Source organism: Trichechus manatus, unplaced genomic scaffold, assembly GCF_000243295.1.
Source record: "Trichechus manatus latirostris isolate Lorelei unplaced genomic scaffold, TriManLat1.0 scaffold00084, whole genome shotgun sequence".
Taxonomy (NCBI): Eukaryota; Metazoa; Chordata; class Mammalia; order Sirenia; family Trichechidae; genus Trichechus; species Trichechus manatus.
The window spans coordinates 796,961-812,048 of record NW_004444020.1 but is presented as its reverse complement, the minus strand read 5'-3'; the positions used below and the strand labels follow the sequence as shown (position 1 = coordinate 812,048).

The 15,088-nt window shown below is 39.5% G+C and overlaps 1 protein-coding gene across 1 annotated transcript in view; it reads right to left on the bottom strand.

Moving 5' to 3' along the window:
• The window catches only part of NEK11 (NIMA related kinase 11), a 423,428-nt gene extending 408,481 nt beyond the window's left edge, over positions 1 to 14,947 (bottom strand). Inside the window, exon 1 of the mRNA XM_023735947.1 lies at positions 14,698 to 14,947. Coding sequence (XP_023591715.1) covers positions 14,698 to 14,900 — 203 coding nt within the window. The 5' untranslated portion in view covers positions 14,901 to 14,947. The remainder of the gene's footprint in view (positions 1 to 14,697) is intronic.
• Positions 14,948 to 15,088: the final 141 nt, after the last annotated feature.

Sequence of the window (15,088 nt, the reverse complement as noted above, 5' to 3'; positions counted from 1 at the left end):
AAAAGATCTGGAATTAGACTACACCTGTGAAGTTCTGCTCTCACATATTTTGCACTCATCCTAGAATATTTTGTTTTATTTACTGAATAAATGAGACAAAATAACATTTAGAATAATAGGTTTAAAACACAGATGTTGTCTTTTTTAAATTTGGCATTGAGTCAACAATGACAATGGAGGATGATCAGCATATCCAATTACATTTTTTTTAATTAATGCCACTAAACTGTACATTTAAAAAGGAATATAATGGCAAATTTTATATTAAATATACTTTACCACCAAAAATTTAAAAAAAAAGCTTTGCTATTCCCCCCATTTCATACATTTAAACAAAGAATGCTGTTCCTTATTTCCTGGGGGTATTATTAAGCGTTAGCAAAACCATTCGCTTCCCTACTCACAAATCTTACAAAAATAATACATAGGGAGAAAAAACTAGGATAAGTAATTCAAACAGCCAGTCTGAAAATACAATAAATATACTATAGTTTGCATACACTCTTCTCCTGTCAACATTGCTACGTCTGTGGTATTTTAAATAAATCACTTTTTTTCTCTCAAACAATAGGACCAGAAGAAAAAAAGCATTTTAAGAAAGGATTTTTGTTGTTATTTATTGTCTGCTTCCTAAACGCTTCCTGGTGACTCAGTCTTCAAAGGAACCTTTTCTGGCCCCCTGCCAAAGCCAAAAAACTGAGGACTTCCCTGCATCCTACTCATCCTACATTATTTTATTAATCATCTCTAATCTATTTAAAAACCAGATAAAAAAGCACATGTTGCTTTTATGGTGATGTGCAGAAAAGTGACTGCAGGAAAATGTAAATCATTTACCCCAGAATGCAGACTTACTGCCATGACTAAGTCAAAGGAACTGTGTGCCCATGCATTATCCTCCCTTTTTTTCTTCTATCTCCCAAACCTTAAAGACTGTAAGATGCCCAGCAGCTCAGAGGCTGGACCTTACCGCAGGCAGAGAACTGGCAAAGCCCAAAGTGAAATCCAAGTTCAACTGTATCCTTTCAAGATTTACCCAGAGGGGCCTACACACAAGATCCCCCAGAACATGAACTATTTTAAGACTATAATATAAAAGCATATTATAATCTTTCTTCAAAAATAGAAGATTTTAAGAAAAAGAAACTGATCGCTACAAAGACACACTGAAGAATGAAGAAAACTGTGTTCTGAGACCTGGCAGGGCAAAATGGAAAGAAATGATTAGTTTCCTCTAAATTGCTTTCATAACTCTCCACTGCGTAAACCACTGACTCCTATTAAATTAACTCAGCCTACTCAATAACCCGATTTACCCTTCACAGATAGACACTTGAGAGAACACTTGGTCAGAATACAGAAATAATAGCTTTAATAAGAGTACAAAGACTGGGCTCAAAATTGGACTCATTAAATCTACTGATGTTTTCTTTAGAATGACTCAAAACTAAAATCAAAGTTTTTTTTTTTAATTGTGCTTTAGGTGAAAGATTACAGCTTCTCACACAAAAATGTACACATACATTGTTTTGTGACATTAGTTGTAATCCCCACAATGTGACAGCACATGCCCCCTTTCCACCCCAGGGTTCCCCGTGTCCATTCAACCAGTTCCTGTCCCTTCCTGCCTTCTCATCCTGCCTCCAGACAGGAGCCACCCATTTGGTCTCATGTATCTGACTGAACTAAGAAGTACACTCCTCATGTATATTATTTTTTGTTTTATTGTCTTGTCTAATCTTTGTCTGAAGAGTGGGCTTCGGGAATGGTTTTAGTTCTGGGTTAACAAAGTGTCCAGGGGCCATAGTTTCGGGAGTACCTCCAATCTCTGTCAGACCATTAAGTCTAGTCTTTTTATGTGAATTTGAGTTCTGCTCCACACTTTTCTCCCACTCCATCCAGGACTCTCTGTTCTGTTCCCTGTCAGGGCAGTAATTGGTGGTAGCTGGGCATCGTCCAGTTCTTCTGGTCTCAGTCTGGTGGAGTCTCTGGTTTATGTGGACCTTTAGTCTCTTGGGCTAGTATTTTCCTTGTGTCTTTGGTGTTTTTCATTCTTCTTTGCTCCAGGTGGGTTGGGATCAATTGATGCATCTTAGATGGCCACTCACAAACTTTTAAGATCCCAGATGCCACACACCAAAATGGGATACAGAACATTTTCCTAATAACTTTTGTTATGCCAGTTGACCTAGATGTCCCCAAAAACTATGGTCCCCGGAAGCTCTGTTAACCCTGTTAAAAGGATTAAATAAAACAGACAGAAAATCCATAAATGTTAGTAGGTATGATATATAAAGACTTGTTTTGCTCAAGTTTACCAGCCATTAAAAGGCAGAAATTACTTGTCAGATTCTGAATCACTGAAAATTTCCTTCTAATACTATAAAAGCCATGCATGCTAGTGACAACTATTATTCAATATTAATTATTTTTGACACTGTCAGTCCACTAAGATCAATTTATCAATTTTCTAAGAGAAAATAATGTTCTTCTTATAAACAGTGAAAACTTATACACAGAAAGGGAAGATTTTTTTAGTTCAGTCCTTATAATATAAAACCAATTTCTCCATTTCTCAGTGTGTCACAAATAAACTTGAAAATGGATGAAGTCCTTTTCTTCTAATTACAACGGAACATCCCAGCAAATGTGGCCAAAATTTATAGCTGACCCAAACACGCTTCAACTAAATGGCACAGAATGCCCATCACTTGTCAGTGACTGAAGCTCGATTCTCCATTAGTTTTTGAGAGTTTTACCATTGACAGAAAAGATAATGCTGAACATAACCATTGTATCAAATCCCTGAGGATGCTAAAACGCAAATTAATAGTTTTTTACTTCTACTTCAAAGAGGTGAGATGTACCAGACCAAAATACTCAATATGAGGGACCTAAATGATATTAAAGCCATATAGCGGACTATTACACAGGCATTTAAAACGATGCTTTTAAGAGTGCTCAACAGCATGGGAAAATACTTATACTTCAGTGCTTAAAAAAAAGATGCAAAATTATATGAATACTTCGTCTGAATCCCTCCTCCATCTTAGGGTCTTTCACACTGAATGGAACTGTTCTCCCACCCTTCTGCATAGCTGAGTGGTTCTCAAAGCATAGTCCATCAGGGAAGGATCATTATCACCACCTAGAAATGCGTTAGAAATGCAAGATTCTCAGGCTCCATCCCAAACCTTCTGAAAAAGAAACTCTGGGTGTAGAGCCCAGCAATCTTTTTAACAACACTTCCAGGAGATTATGATATCCCCTAAAGTATGAAAAACACTAGCTACTTCTTAATCTTTCTTTAGGTCTCAGCATAAACACCACATTCTCAGAAAAGCCTTTTCTCACCCAACCCACCCTGACAGCTTAAATGGATCTCTTAAACTCTTAGACCAAGACTTTCCTTCCACAGGAGTTATCACAGCTTGCAATTATTTACTTTTATGGTTATCTAATTAGTTTTTCTCTCTCACACCAGATCATTCTCGACCCTAGCTGCACATCTGAATCATCTGGAAGCTCTCAAAAATCCACATGCCTGGGCCGCACTCCAGGCCAATTAAAACGATCTATTGAACTGGGATTCCACCATTCAGCCAAGGCTGACAACCACTGTTCCAGACTCCATGCTCCTCAAGAAGCAGGTGGCCAGTAAATACTTGTTGAATAAATATTTACTTTTGTTTATTTTGTGGGTGCGTTTTTTTTTTTTTTAATCTTATACATGGTACAAAATTCCAAATGCTCAAAAAGATTCAGTGAAAAGTTAAGTCTCCTTGCCTCTCAATCCCCCATCTCTGAGGCAACTGTGATCAACAACTTGTTTCCCTAAAAGATTAAGTATTTAACAATGCATACAAAAAAGACTAGATGTTGGGTGGCAGGATTACTAATTTTTTTTCTGCTTCTTTATGCACACCTGCCTTTTGTGTAAAACATAAATGCCCATTACTTTCAATATCGGAAAGGAGGTGCCCTAAGGATGGCGTGTGTGTGTGTGTGTGTGTGTGTGTGTGTGTGCGTGTGTGTGTGTGCGTGTGTGTGTGTGTGTGTGTGCTCGCGCGCACCCAGAGTTAGTCAGGAGAAAGGGACACTAGGTCTGAGGGTTCCCAGAAAAATGGTTACTTGGAATGGCATTCTCTGGTATCTAGCTTAAGTGAATAACCGTCCAATTATTCCACCTGCTTTGTTCTGGTTATATTTTCACTTCCATTAGGTATTTAGTTTCTCCAGAAATTGCACCTGAAATGATGGGCGGGCAGATGAAAAGGAGATCCTGCTCATTCTAGGCCCTGAATTACGAACTGATATCATGGTTTATAGATTCACCTTAACTGAATGTAATTAGCTCGCATAAGCTCCTCACAAGACTGACCGTCTCTGGGTATATGAACCCGTTGTCGTGGAGTTGATTCCAACTTATGGCGACCCTATAGGACAGAGTAGAACCGCCCCATAGGGTTTCCAAGGAGCAACTGGTGGATTCGAACTGCTGACCTTTTGGTTAGCAGCTGAGCTCTTAACCACCGGCCAACAAGGCATCTGGAGCCCATATTAAGAACATGAAAATATAAGGATAGACCTGGATGTGCTGGCTCACCCATGGTTCTGCCCTCCAAAGGCCCCGACCCTCTTCAACCCCAGCCCCACTGGTGATTCTATCTTAACACAATACCTTGGAACTGGGCTATAAGTAGGAGATGCCCTCAGGAGGAGCTGGGGTATGGAGAGTTATTTACATACACAATAATGGACCCAGACTACAGTTTGTCTGTCTTCTAATTACCCTTTTGTGATTTTTTTTTTACCTCTCTTACTCTCAAGCTCTGAGATCACTTTCCTCTGCTGCTCTTGGCCCCCTCCCCTCCATTTTGTTTCCATGGCTGAGTGGGAAATCAGCCAGTTTAGATTTTTAAAAATCTACTCTGATACAGGCACAAGAGCTCTCTGAGGAGGCAAGGGCCTGAACTTCAATGCTTGGGCTTGAGGACATTTCTTTAAGAACTCAGAGGACTTTCCTATTTAACTCCTGATCTTTGTCTCACGTTACAGACATTGGAGACTGGGGAGAAATGACCTCTGGAGAAATGAAGCATTTCCACATTTATCACAAAACATGACTTAGAAAAAGGCCAAGGTGTGGGTGTCCAGCGTCAGGGGAAATATTTGGGCATTTATATGGAAAGGACCGGGGGAAAAATTAAAGCTGTTAGATAATGCACGGAAACTAGTAAGATAATGACTGTATGTAGCTTAAAGGGAGCTAAGCAGTGGCCACTTCAACATCTCAGAGAGCAGCCTGCCACTCAGGCCAGTAAGCCATTATCCTACACTGTTTGCTACTTGTTTTATGTATGTTAATTATGTCTCTCTTCTAGACTGGAGGCTCCTGAGGGTCAGGTCTTACCTTTTATTGCTTCAATGTCCCCCCGGTGCTGAGTCCAAAGTTTAACACTTAAATACGAGTTGACAGACTAAAACTGACTAGAGTAGAAAATCAACTCCACACAATAATTTCACCATACCTTGTGATGACGTTCAAAAAAAAAAATTATAACCAGTATTCTGCATTGATAAGATAAATGTTGAAATTCACAGCTGCTATGGCCATTGTTAATTACAAGTTTAATTACAAGTTTAACCATGTATTTTAGAGTAAGCTTACTTCCTTAGTATCTCTTTTTGATTAAATTACATGCACTATGCTGAGTGCCAAAGTAACTTATCAAAATCTTTTGAACTGGCTGAAAAAAAAGGTGGGGGAGGGGGAAATACTTTGACAGCTTAACAAAAATATAAAATTATGTACCAACATTTTTTAGAAATATGAGCTAACATTAGTATATCCATTAGACCAGATTTTCTATGATGAAGGAAAATATACTCAAATATTTTTTTTAAGAATTCCATGAAGACTAATATAGTAAAGGAAAAACTCCTACCTCATTCATTACAGACCAGTACTCATTTTAACAGTTCTATTTCATTCTACGTGAAAACTAAAGAATGAATGCCAGATATTTACACCAAAAACTCTCTCCAAACTTGCATTAATCAAGTGTAATGCTTGTAGCTTTGTTTTTCGTTCCAGCGCTAATAAGGAGAGTCAATACAAATTTAAAGGAATATGGCATGTACTTTGTTATTCAAGCTAACGGAATACGCAGAATGTCAATGGTAGAGTGGTGCCCCCAAGTGGCAAAATGAAACACTGCAAGACTCTGATGTAAAAGTTGGAAGCACTGTGTATAGCTGCTCTGTTTTGTCAAGATCTTTGGTTAAAACTAGAAATAAATGCATGTTATATTAACCTAAACTTCATAGAGGCCAGTAAAGTGTCCTACAGACTATCTTGGACTCATGTCCCTACGCAAAGCCACTCTTTAATATTGACAAGCAAGGGATAATTTGGTATGCAAAGGCTTGATGCACCTTCTCTATTACTGTAAAAGGTTAGGAATGTGTCTGCAAAATAACAAAGGGAATCAGATCTACTCCGATCCATTAACATAAGAACATTCATACCATTACAGAAATCTTTTCAGAAAGTACTCATTTTCTACCCATCTCTAACATTATGTTTATGGCCTCATATATAAACCAAGGAGCCCTGGTGGCACAGTGGTTAAATGTTATGGCTGCTAACCAAAAGGTAAGCAGTTCAAACCCACCAGTTGCTCCTTGGAAGCTTTGTGGGGCAGTTCTACTCTGTCCTGTAAGGTTGCTATGGGTCGGAATGGACTTGACGGCAACAGGTTTTATATAAAGCAGAATTTAAAACCTTATCTAACCAAATTATATGGACAATGCGTGGTGCTAATTAACGTGCTTTACTCTCAAACTAGAGGTTCAAATGGCAACTCTCTGGGGGGAAAAAACATAAAAAAAAAATATGAGTTCAGTTTCCTGCCACCGTACGTATTAAATAAAACAATCGCTGATGAGTTGATTTCTTATGCAACTAAAAGGTCAACGTTCTGAGGAAAACTTCTTTTGGACAGTTCCAGGGATGTAAAAAGGAGCCCTGCTGGCACTATGGTTAAGCACTGGGCTGCTAACCAAAAGGTCAGCAGTTTGAACTCACCAGCGGCTCCGCGGGAGAAAAGATCTGGCAATCTGCTCTCGTAAAGTTTACAGCTAGAAAACCCTATGGGGCAGTTCTAGTCTGTCATATAGGGTCGCTATGAGTTGGAATCAACTCGAGGGCACACAATAGCAACAAGAGAGAAGTAAAAGAACAGGTAACAGAATTGTTACAATCTCAAGAAAAATCCTTTAAGTTTTTAAATCACATGCCTACTATCTGAGTGTTTTGGGAAACTTTTTTCTCTTAAAAATGGAATGCAAAATAAAAACTTCCATTTAGTAGAGTATCAACTGCAGTTATTGGGTGATGATTAACTAAAGTTTTATTAGGTTTCCTTTAATTATTCCCTTAACTTGGATTGTTTATAAATAAGATGTCAGCTATTACTGAGAGATAATTATGTGTAGAGCAATGCAATACTATATCTATATATAGATAGATAACTTATATACAGAGAATACACAGGGTCACTGTACAAAAAGTACTAGTCGACATTCAACCATTTCAGGAGGTAGCATATGATCAAGAATCGATGGTACTAAAGGAAGAGGTCCAAGTTGCACTGAAGGCATTGGTGAAAAACAAGGCTCCAGAAATTCATGGAATACCAATTGAGATGTTTCAACAAACGGATGAAGCACTGGAAGAGTCAATTTGTCTATGCCAAGAAATCTGGAAGACAGCTACCTGGCCAACCAGCTGGAAGAGATCCATATTTGTACCCATTCCAAAGAAAGGATATCCAACGGAATGTGAAAATTATTGAATATCATTAATACCGCACATGAGTAAAATTTTTCTGAAGACCATACAAAAGTGGTTACAACAATACATCAACAGGGAATCGCCAAAAATTCAAGCCAGATTCAGAAGAGGACATGGAACAAGGGACATCACTGCTGATGTCAGAAGGATCATGGCTGAAAGCAGAGAATACCAGAAGATGTTTATCTGTGTTTTATTGACTATGAAAGACTGTATGGATCATAACAAATTATGGATAACACTGCCAAGAATGGGAACTCCAGAACACTTAATTGTGCTCATGCAGAACCTGTACTCAGACCGTGAAGCAGTCATTTGAACAGAACAAGGGGATATTGCATTATTTAAAGTCAGGAAAGGTGTGTGTAAGAGTTCTTTCACCATACTTACTCGATCTGTATGCTAAGCAAACAATCCAAGAAGCTGGACTATATGAAGAAGAATGGGGCATCAGGATTGGAGGAAGACTCATTAACAACCTGCAATACGCAGATGACACAACCTTGCTTGCTGAAAGTGAAGAGGACTTGAAGCACTTACTGATGAAATCAAAGACCCCAGTCTTCAGTATGGACTACACCTCAACATAAAAAAACCAAATGTCCTCACAACTGGACCAACAAGCAACATCATGATGAATGGAGAAAAGACTGAAGTTGTCAAGGATTTCATTTTGCTTGGATCCACAACCAACACCCATGGAAGGAGCAGTCAAGAAATCAGATGACGCATTGCACTGGGCAAATCTGCTGCAAGCGATCTCTTTAAACTGCTAAAAAGCAAAGATGTCACTTTAAGGACTTAAGGTGTGCCTGACCCAAGCCATGGTGTTTTCAATCACCTCACATGCATGTGAAAGCTGGACAATGAGTAAGCAAGACCGAAGAAGAATTGATGCCTTTGAACTAATGGTGTTGGCGAAGAATACTGAACGTACCATGAACAGCCAGAAGAACAAACAAATCTGTCTTGGAAGAAGTACAGCCAGAATGCTCCTTTGAAGTAAGGATGGTAAGACATCACCTCACATACTTTGGACATGTTATCAGGAGAGACCAGCCCCTGAGGAAAGACATCATGGTTGGTAAAATAGAGGGTTAGTAAAACAGAGTAAGATCCTTAACAAGATGGACTGACACAGTGGCTGCAACAATGGGCTCAAACATAGCAACGATTGTGAGGATAATGTAGGACCGAGCTGTGTTTCATTCTGTTGTACATAGGGTCGCTATGAGTCGGAACCGACTTGACAGGACCAAAAAACAACATCTTATTTAACCCTTATTGGAATGCTATTAGGTGTTATACTCATTTTACAGATAAGAAAACGGGAGCTCAGATTAGGAACTTGCATAACCTTAACCTCACAGTTAAGAACAGGCATGGTTTTACTTCTTGACCGGTCCGCTTTGGTTTTAAACATGACACAGTACTGTCTCCCTTCTAGCATTCTAGGATTTTGTGTGCAGCCACATCAATGCCCTTTATGACTGCAGCAGAGAGTTCCAAAATCAAATGTCTACAAGGATAGGCAGGTAGTAGAAAGGTGTGATGAGATGGGTATAAGACACACTGAGGAGAGCCAAGAATGTGGCTAACTGGAGAGCCCAGGGTCTGTCTAAAGGAGAACTGCCACCCAGCTCCAATGTTAGCAAATGCTACCAAATCTTTTGATTTTTTTAGAGAAGATGAAAAGGTCAATTTTTATGAGAGCTGCCAGGGGCCAAGATGGCAGAGTAGTCAGATGCTTCCTTTGGTCCCTCTTACAACAAAAACAAAAAAAAGAGTTGACTATATATGACAATCTAGGAGCCCTGAACATCAAAGACAAAAGTCCAGGAACTGGACTTAGTGGCAGGGGAGGGAGAGACGGTTCAGAAGCAGTGAGAAGTTACCAGACCTGACCTGGCCGGCCCTGGCACCTTGCAGGCGGGATCAGCTGGCACATGAGGGGTGAGGCAAGCAGTGGCACTCGGGATGTGTTTTCCACATCAGGAGAGGCCAAGTAGCAGAGAGTCTGCTCGAGCTTCCAGAACCAGTGAGAAACGGTGCTCAGTCGGTGAAAAATAAGTACAAGCATATGACCTACCGTGTGGATCAAAAGAAAAACACCTTTTTGGGAAGTACCTCTCCACCATTTGCCTGCCCCCTCCCAGGTCTCCTCCAGTCCTGGTCTGGCTTCAGGGATTGCCGAGCCCCCTGGGCCAGAAGTAGGACCCAATGCACACCCTGAAGCCATTCTCCCAGCTCTGGAAAGGGAACAAATTAACAAACAGAAAAAAATAGTCTGCCAGCTCCCCTAAGCCAGAAACTCAGGGCAGGCACAGCCCCTTTGCCTAGGCACAGACCTAAGGGGTCCACGGACTTTGAATGCCTTTTACCCTGCATAGATCTGCATGGGTCCATTTCAACAGCTACGGCCCTCATTACCACAGTACAACAGGGTATATACCTGAAGCCTATTTTCATCTGTATCAGCTATAAGGGAGAGTGGCAGATTCGTGACTTTTGACACTGCCCTACCCACTAAGGAAGATCCTCACCTACTCACATCAGGGGCCTGAGGACTGCTGGCTCCACCCACTCCACCGAGCCACCTGTGACAGGGGTCCAAGAATAAGTGGTGACTACCAGTCCTTACAGCCAACAGCACTGGGTGCCCATAGCCCAGGTGCAAAACCCACCTACCTACACGCTCTAAGGAACAGGGACACACCTTCCTCCTAGATACTTGGGGGTGGCCATCAGCCCCCTGCCTTGCTCAGAGTGTGTCCCCCTGCTGCAGCCAGATGCCTGTGCCTAGTCCAACCACCCCTGCCTGTCTAGGACTGTAGGTGAGAGCCTGCACGACACACTCAGTGATCAACAACCTGGACACCTGAGCTTAATCCACTCAAGAAAAGTAAATGGATTCCTGACCTCACATACCTAGTAACAGTTCTAGCCACCTGGAAACAGGATGTGAGAGTTTCAAAGACGCCAATAATCAAACCAGCTCACATGACTAGCATATTTGGGCATATCAAAACAAAACAAAACAAGAAGCTAGGACACAGTAAGCAAACAAAAAATAAATATAACTTATTGATGGCTCAGCGACAACAGTCAGTATCAAATCACATAAAGAGGCAGATCATGATGGCTTCCGGAAGCCAACAAAACAAAGAATCAAGAAACCTTCCGGAGGAAGAGAATTTCTTGGAATTACTGGAGGTAGAATACAAAAGATTAATACATAGAACTCTTTAAGATATCAGGAAGGAAATCGGTCAAAATGCAGAAAAAACCAAGGAACACACAGGCAAAGCAATAGAGGAACTTAAGAAGGATATACAAGAGCATAATCACAAATTAACAGGCTGTAAGAATCCATAAAGAGACAGCAAACAGAAATCCAGAAGATTAACAATAAAATTTCAGAATTAGACAACTCAATAGAAAGTCATAGGAGCAGAAATGAGGCAATGAAAGTCAGAATTAGTGAAACTGAAGATAAAGCACTTGACACCAACTTATTTGAAGAAAAATCAGATAAAAGAATTTTTTAAAAATGAAGAAACCCTAAGAATTATGTGGGATTCTATCCATAGAAATAACCTATGATGACTGGAGTACCAGAACGGGGTGGGGATAAGAGAAAATACAGAGAATTGTTGAAGATTTGTTGTCTGAAAGCTTCCCTGATATCATGAAAGATGAGAAGATATCTATCCAAGAAGCTCATCGAACACCACACAAGGTAGATCTCAAAAGAAAGTCACCAAGACATATTATAATCAAACTTGCCAAAACCAAAGATAAAGAGAGAACTTTAAGAGCGACTAGGGATAAACGAAAAGTCATCTACAAAGGAAAGTCAATAAGACTAAGCTCAGACTACTCAGCAGAAATCATGCAGGCAAGAAGGCAATGGGATGACATATAAAGCCTTGAAGGAAAAAAACTGCCAGCCAAGAATTATATATGCAGCAAAACTGTCTCTCAAATATGATAGAGAAATGAGGGCATTTCCAGATAAATAGAAGTTAAGGGAATTTGTAAAAACCAAAGCAAAATTACAAGAAATACTAAAGGGAGCCCTCCAGTTAGAAAATCAGTAACATCAGATAACAATCCAAGACTACAACACAAGACAGAACAACCAGATATCAATCTAGATAGGGAAGTCACCAAAATAAATCAAAGCTAAAACACTGAAAACAGGGAAACAGAGACGTCAATATGTAAAAGATGACAACGTTACAACAAAAAAGGACTAAATAACGTAGTCATAGATCTTTCACATGGAGTGGAAGTCAAGGCGATATAAAGAAATAAAAGATTGGTTTAAACTTAGAAAAATAGAGGTAAATATTAAGGTAAACACAGAAGTAACTACCAATCCTACACATGAAAATAAAAAACAAGAAAAACATAAAGACTAAGCAAATATAAAATCAACAATGATGAAAAGAAAATACAGAAAGAAAAACGACTCAGCACAGAAAATTAAGTGGAACAAAGGAACTGTCAACAACACAAAAAAAGACATCAAAATGACAGCACTAAACTCATACTTATCAATAGTTACACTGAATGTAAATGGACTAAATGCACCAATAGAGACAGAGAGTGGTAGAATGGATTTAAAAAAAAAAAAAAAAACACGATCCATCTATATGCTGCCTACAAAAGACACATCTTAGATTTATGAGAGCTGCCCATTTTTGAATACCGGTAACTAATTTAGATTAAAAAGAAACACTGTGCAGGCCAAACAAAACACATCTGAAGGCTGAACATGGCCAGTTTGTACTGTTTTGGAGATTCTGACGATGAATTCTTCCTTTCCAAGAAATTCTAGACTAGACCTTCTGGTGCCACAGGATTTGGCAGTTGTCCTCACTGCTGGACTCATTCCCCACACCTAGGCTTCATCTGCCATCTTCAGTTCAAGTCACATGTTGTAAGACTAATTCAGGTGCATGAAGGATCACCAACAAATCACTTCCCAACCACTAGCTCCCTCTTCTCTCTTGTGCTCATTCTCAATCTCCATCTCTCTCTTCTAACACATAACACACACTACACTCACCTACCATCTCAAGTCTGAAGCTTCCAAGTTTGGTCTTTATACTTACCACCATTTTAGCCCTCCTGTGAACTCTCTGATACAGTTCTTCAGTGCAGTTTTTACAAGTCCTGGATCAGATTTACGTCTTACTCTCAGTATTTCCCTAAAGGTTCTCTGTAATCGTCAGAAATGCACCATGCTGTTCTAAATGGCTGGAAGAGCAACTTCAGGATTTAAGGGGAAATCCTTTTCAGTAGGATTCATGATGCATTTCCTAAGGACACCAGCAAAGCAACGGCCCTCTCACCATTCTTCTCCTAGGAATTGACTGAAAACCATGAATTCCAGATAATTAATTACAACTTGAAAAAATTTTGGACGCAGAGACCATTTAAAAGGTTGATTTTTAAAACCGCATCAGTTACATTTACAATTCCTCTGACATGAAGAACTAAAAACACATTTTCCACACTGATTTTGAACTCGTACTTAAATATCCAATTGGCAAAAGCTGGAAGAACTCACAGTAGCCTAAAATTCTGTTTATGGGATGGAAACTTGGTCTTCTGGGGTTAACGGCTGATTTCTTGGGTCATTCTTCCTTCTTTCTCTTCCTCCTATGTTTCTTCTCTTTTTTAAAAAATATTTTGTTTATTTTTGGTGGCAATATACACAACCAAACACGCATCCATTCACAACTTCTTCATGAACAGTTCAGTAACACTGGTTACACACTTCACATTGGGCTACTATTCTCACTATCTCTACCCACACTGTTTCATCATCATTGATTTAGGCTCTCTGTCCCTTTAAAATTCTCATCTGTGCTTCAGATTAACTACTGTCAGATTAAGCTCATATAGATAATTCTTTGTAAGTGCACGCCCTCTGTTTCTCTTGTCCAAGTTTAACTTCAATTCCAACTAATTTTTCACTGTAGGAAATTCAAAAAACTTTAAGCTAAAATTCAAGGTTTACTCTTATGTGTAGGAGATGTACTGTCAAATAGTATTGAGTTTTTCTCTATTATGAAAGTTTATAAAATCCTATCTAAGTTAAAAGAAAAGAGGTCACAAGGGAATAATCACCATAAGTTAATTTTAAGTGGGAGCCCCTGTTTGGTTTAAATATGTAATTTGAGGGCTGACTACAGACTTTGAAAATCTCCTCCACGCTTCCACAAAAAGCAAAAGAAAACTAACACCATATTTGCTTCAGTACACTCTACTCACCTCACATGTGCATTAACATTTATTTGCATTTCATATCATTGCTAAAAATGCAGTCATTATAAACAGTTCTCATCTTCCCGTTCAAGGAGATCTAATCAAGTTAAGTGGAAGCAATGTTGGATTTGAGACTGTGGTATGCGTAAAAATTTATTCTCACATAATACACCTCGTTTTCTTCTCTAGGTCATTTGGATATTTTATTCACCTGCTGAAATGCCTTTAAAACCTTATCTGACGAACAAAGAGCTTTTCTATCTTTTACTAAATTCTTGCTTAATGCAAAGAGCAAGGTGGACAGCACTCCATGTTCTTAATTGAAGAGCTGCACATAGAGGGCGGCCAATTTAAGATGTGTATGAAGCCCTTTTGGAAACCCTGGTTGTGTAGTGGTTAAGCATTTGGCTGCTAACCAAAAGATCAACAGTTCGAATCCACCAGGTGCTCCTTGGAAACACTATGGGGCAGTTCTACCCTGTTCTACAGGGTCACTATGAGTTGGAAATAACTTGATGACAATGGGTTTTTTGGTTTTTTTATGAAGTACTTTTACTTACAGTTCTTCTCCTTGTTTCGCTTTCTTGTCTGAAACCAGATAGACAGTTCCAAAACTTCCACTGCCAAGTTTTTGTTGAAGCACATATCTTCTCGCGATCAAGGTCTCCGGGTAAGTGGAAACAGCTGCTGATCGACTCACACACCTAGCAGCCTCTTGGAATTTCAGCATTGCTTCAAACAAGAGAGAAACTGGTTTGTTCATTTATAGAAACTTAAGATTCAAGTCTCCTAAGAGATGGTCAGATTCACCCAAACAGCATTCCCAGATCAATGTCTTGAATGCGGAAAGTCCAGAGATAAGGTCTAATGGATGCGGAACCGTTACTAACAAAAAGCGTAAAGTGTTGACAGTGACAACCTGCAGCTGGATTAGCAGATTAAATGACACCA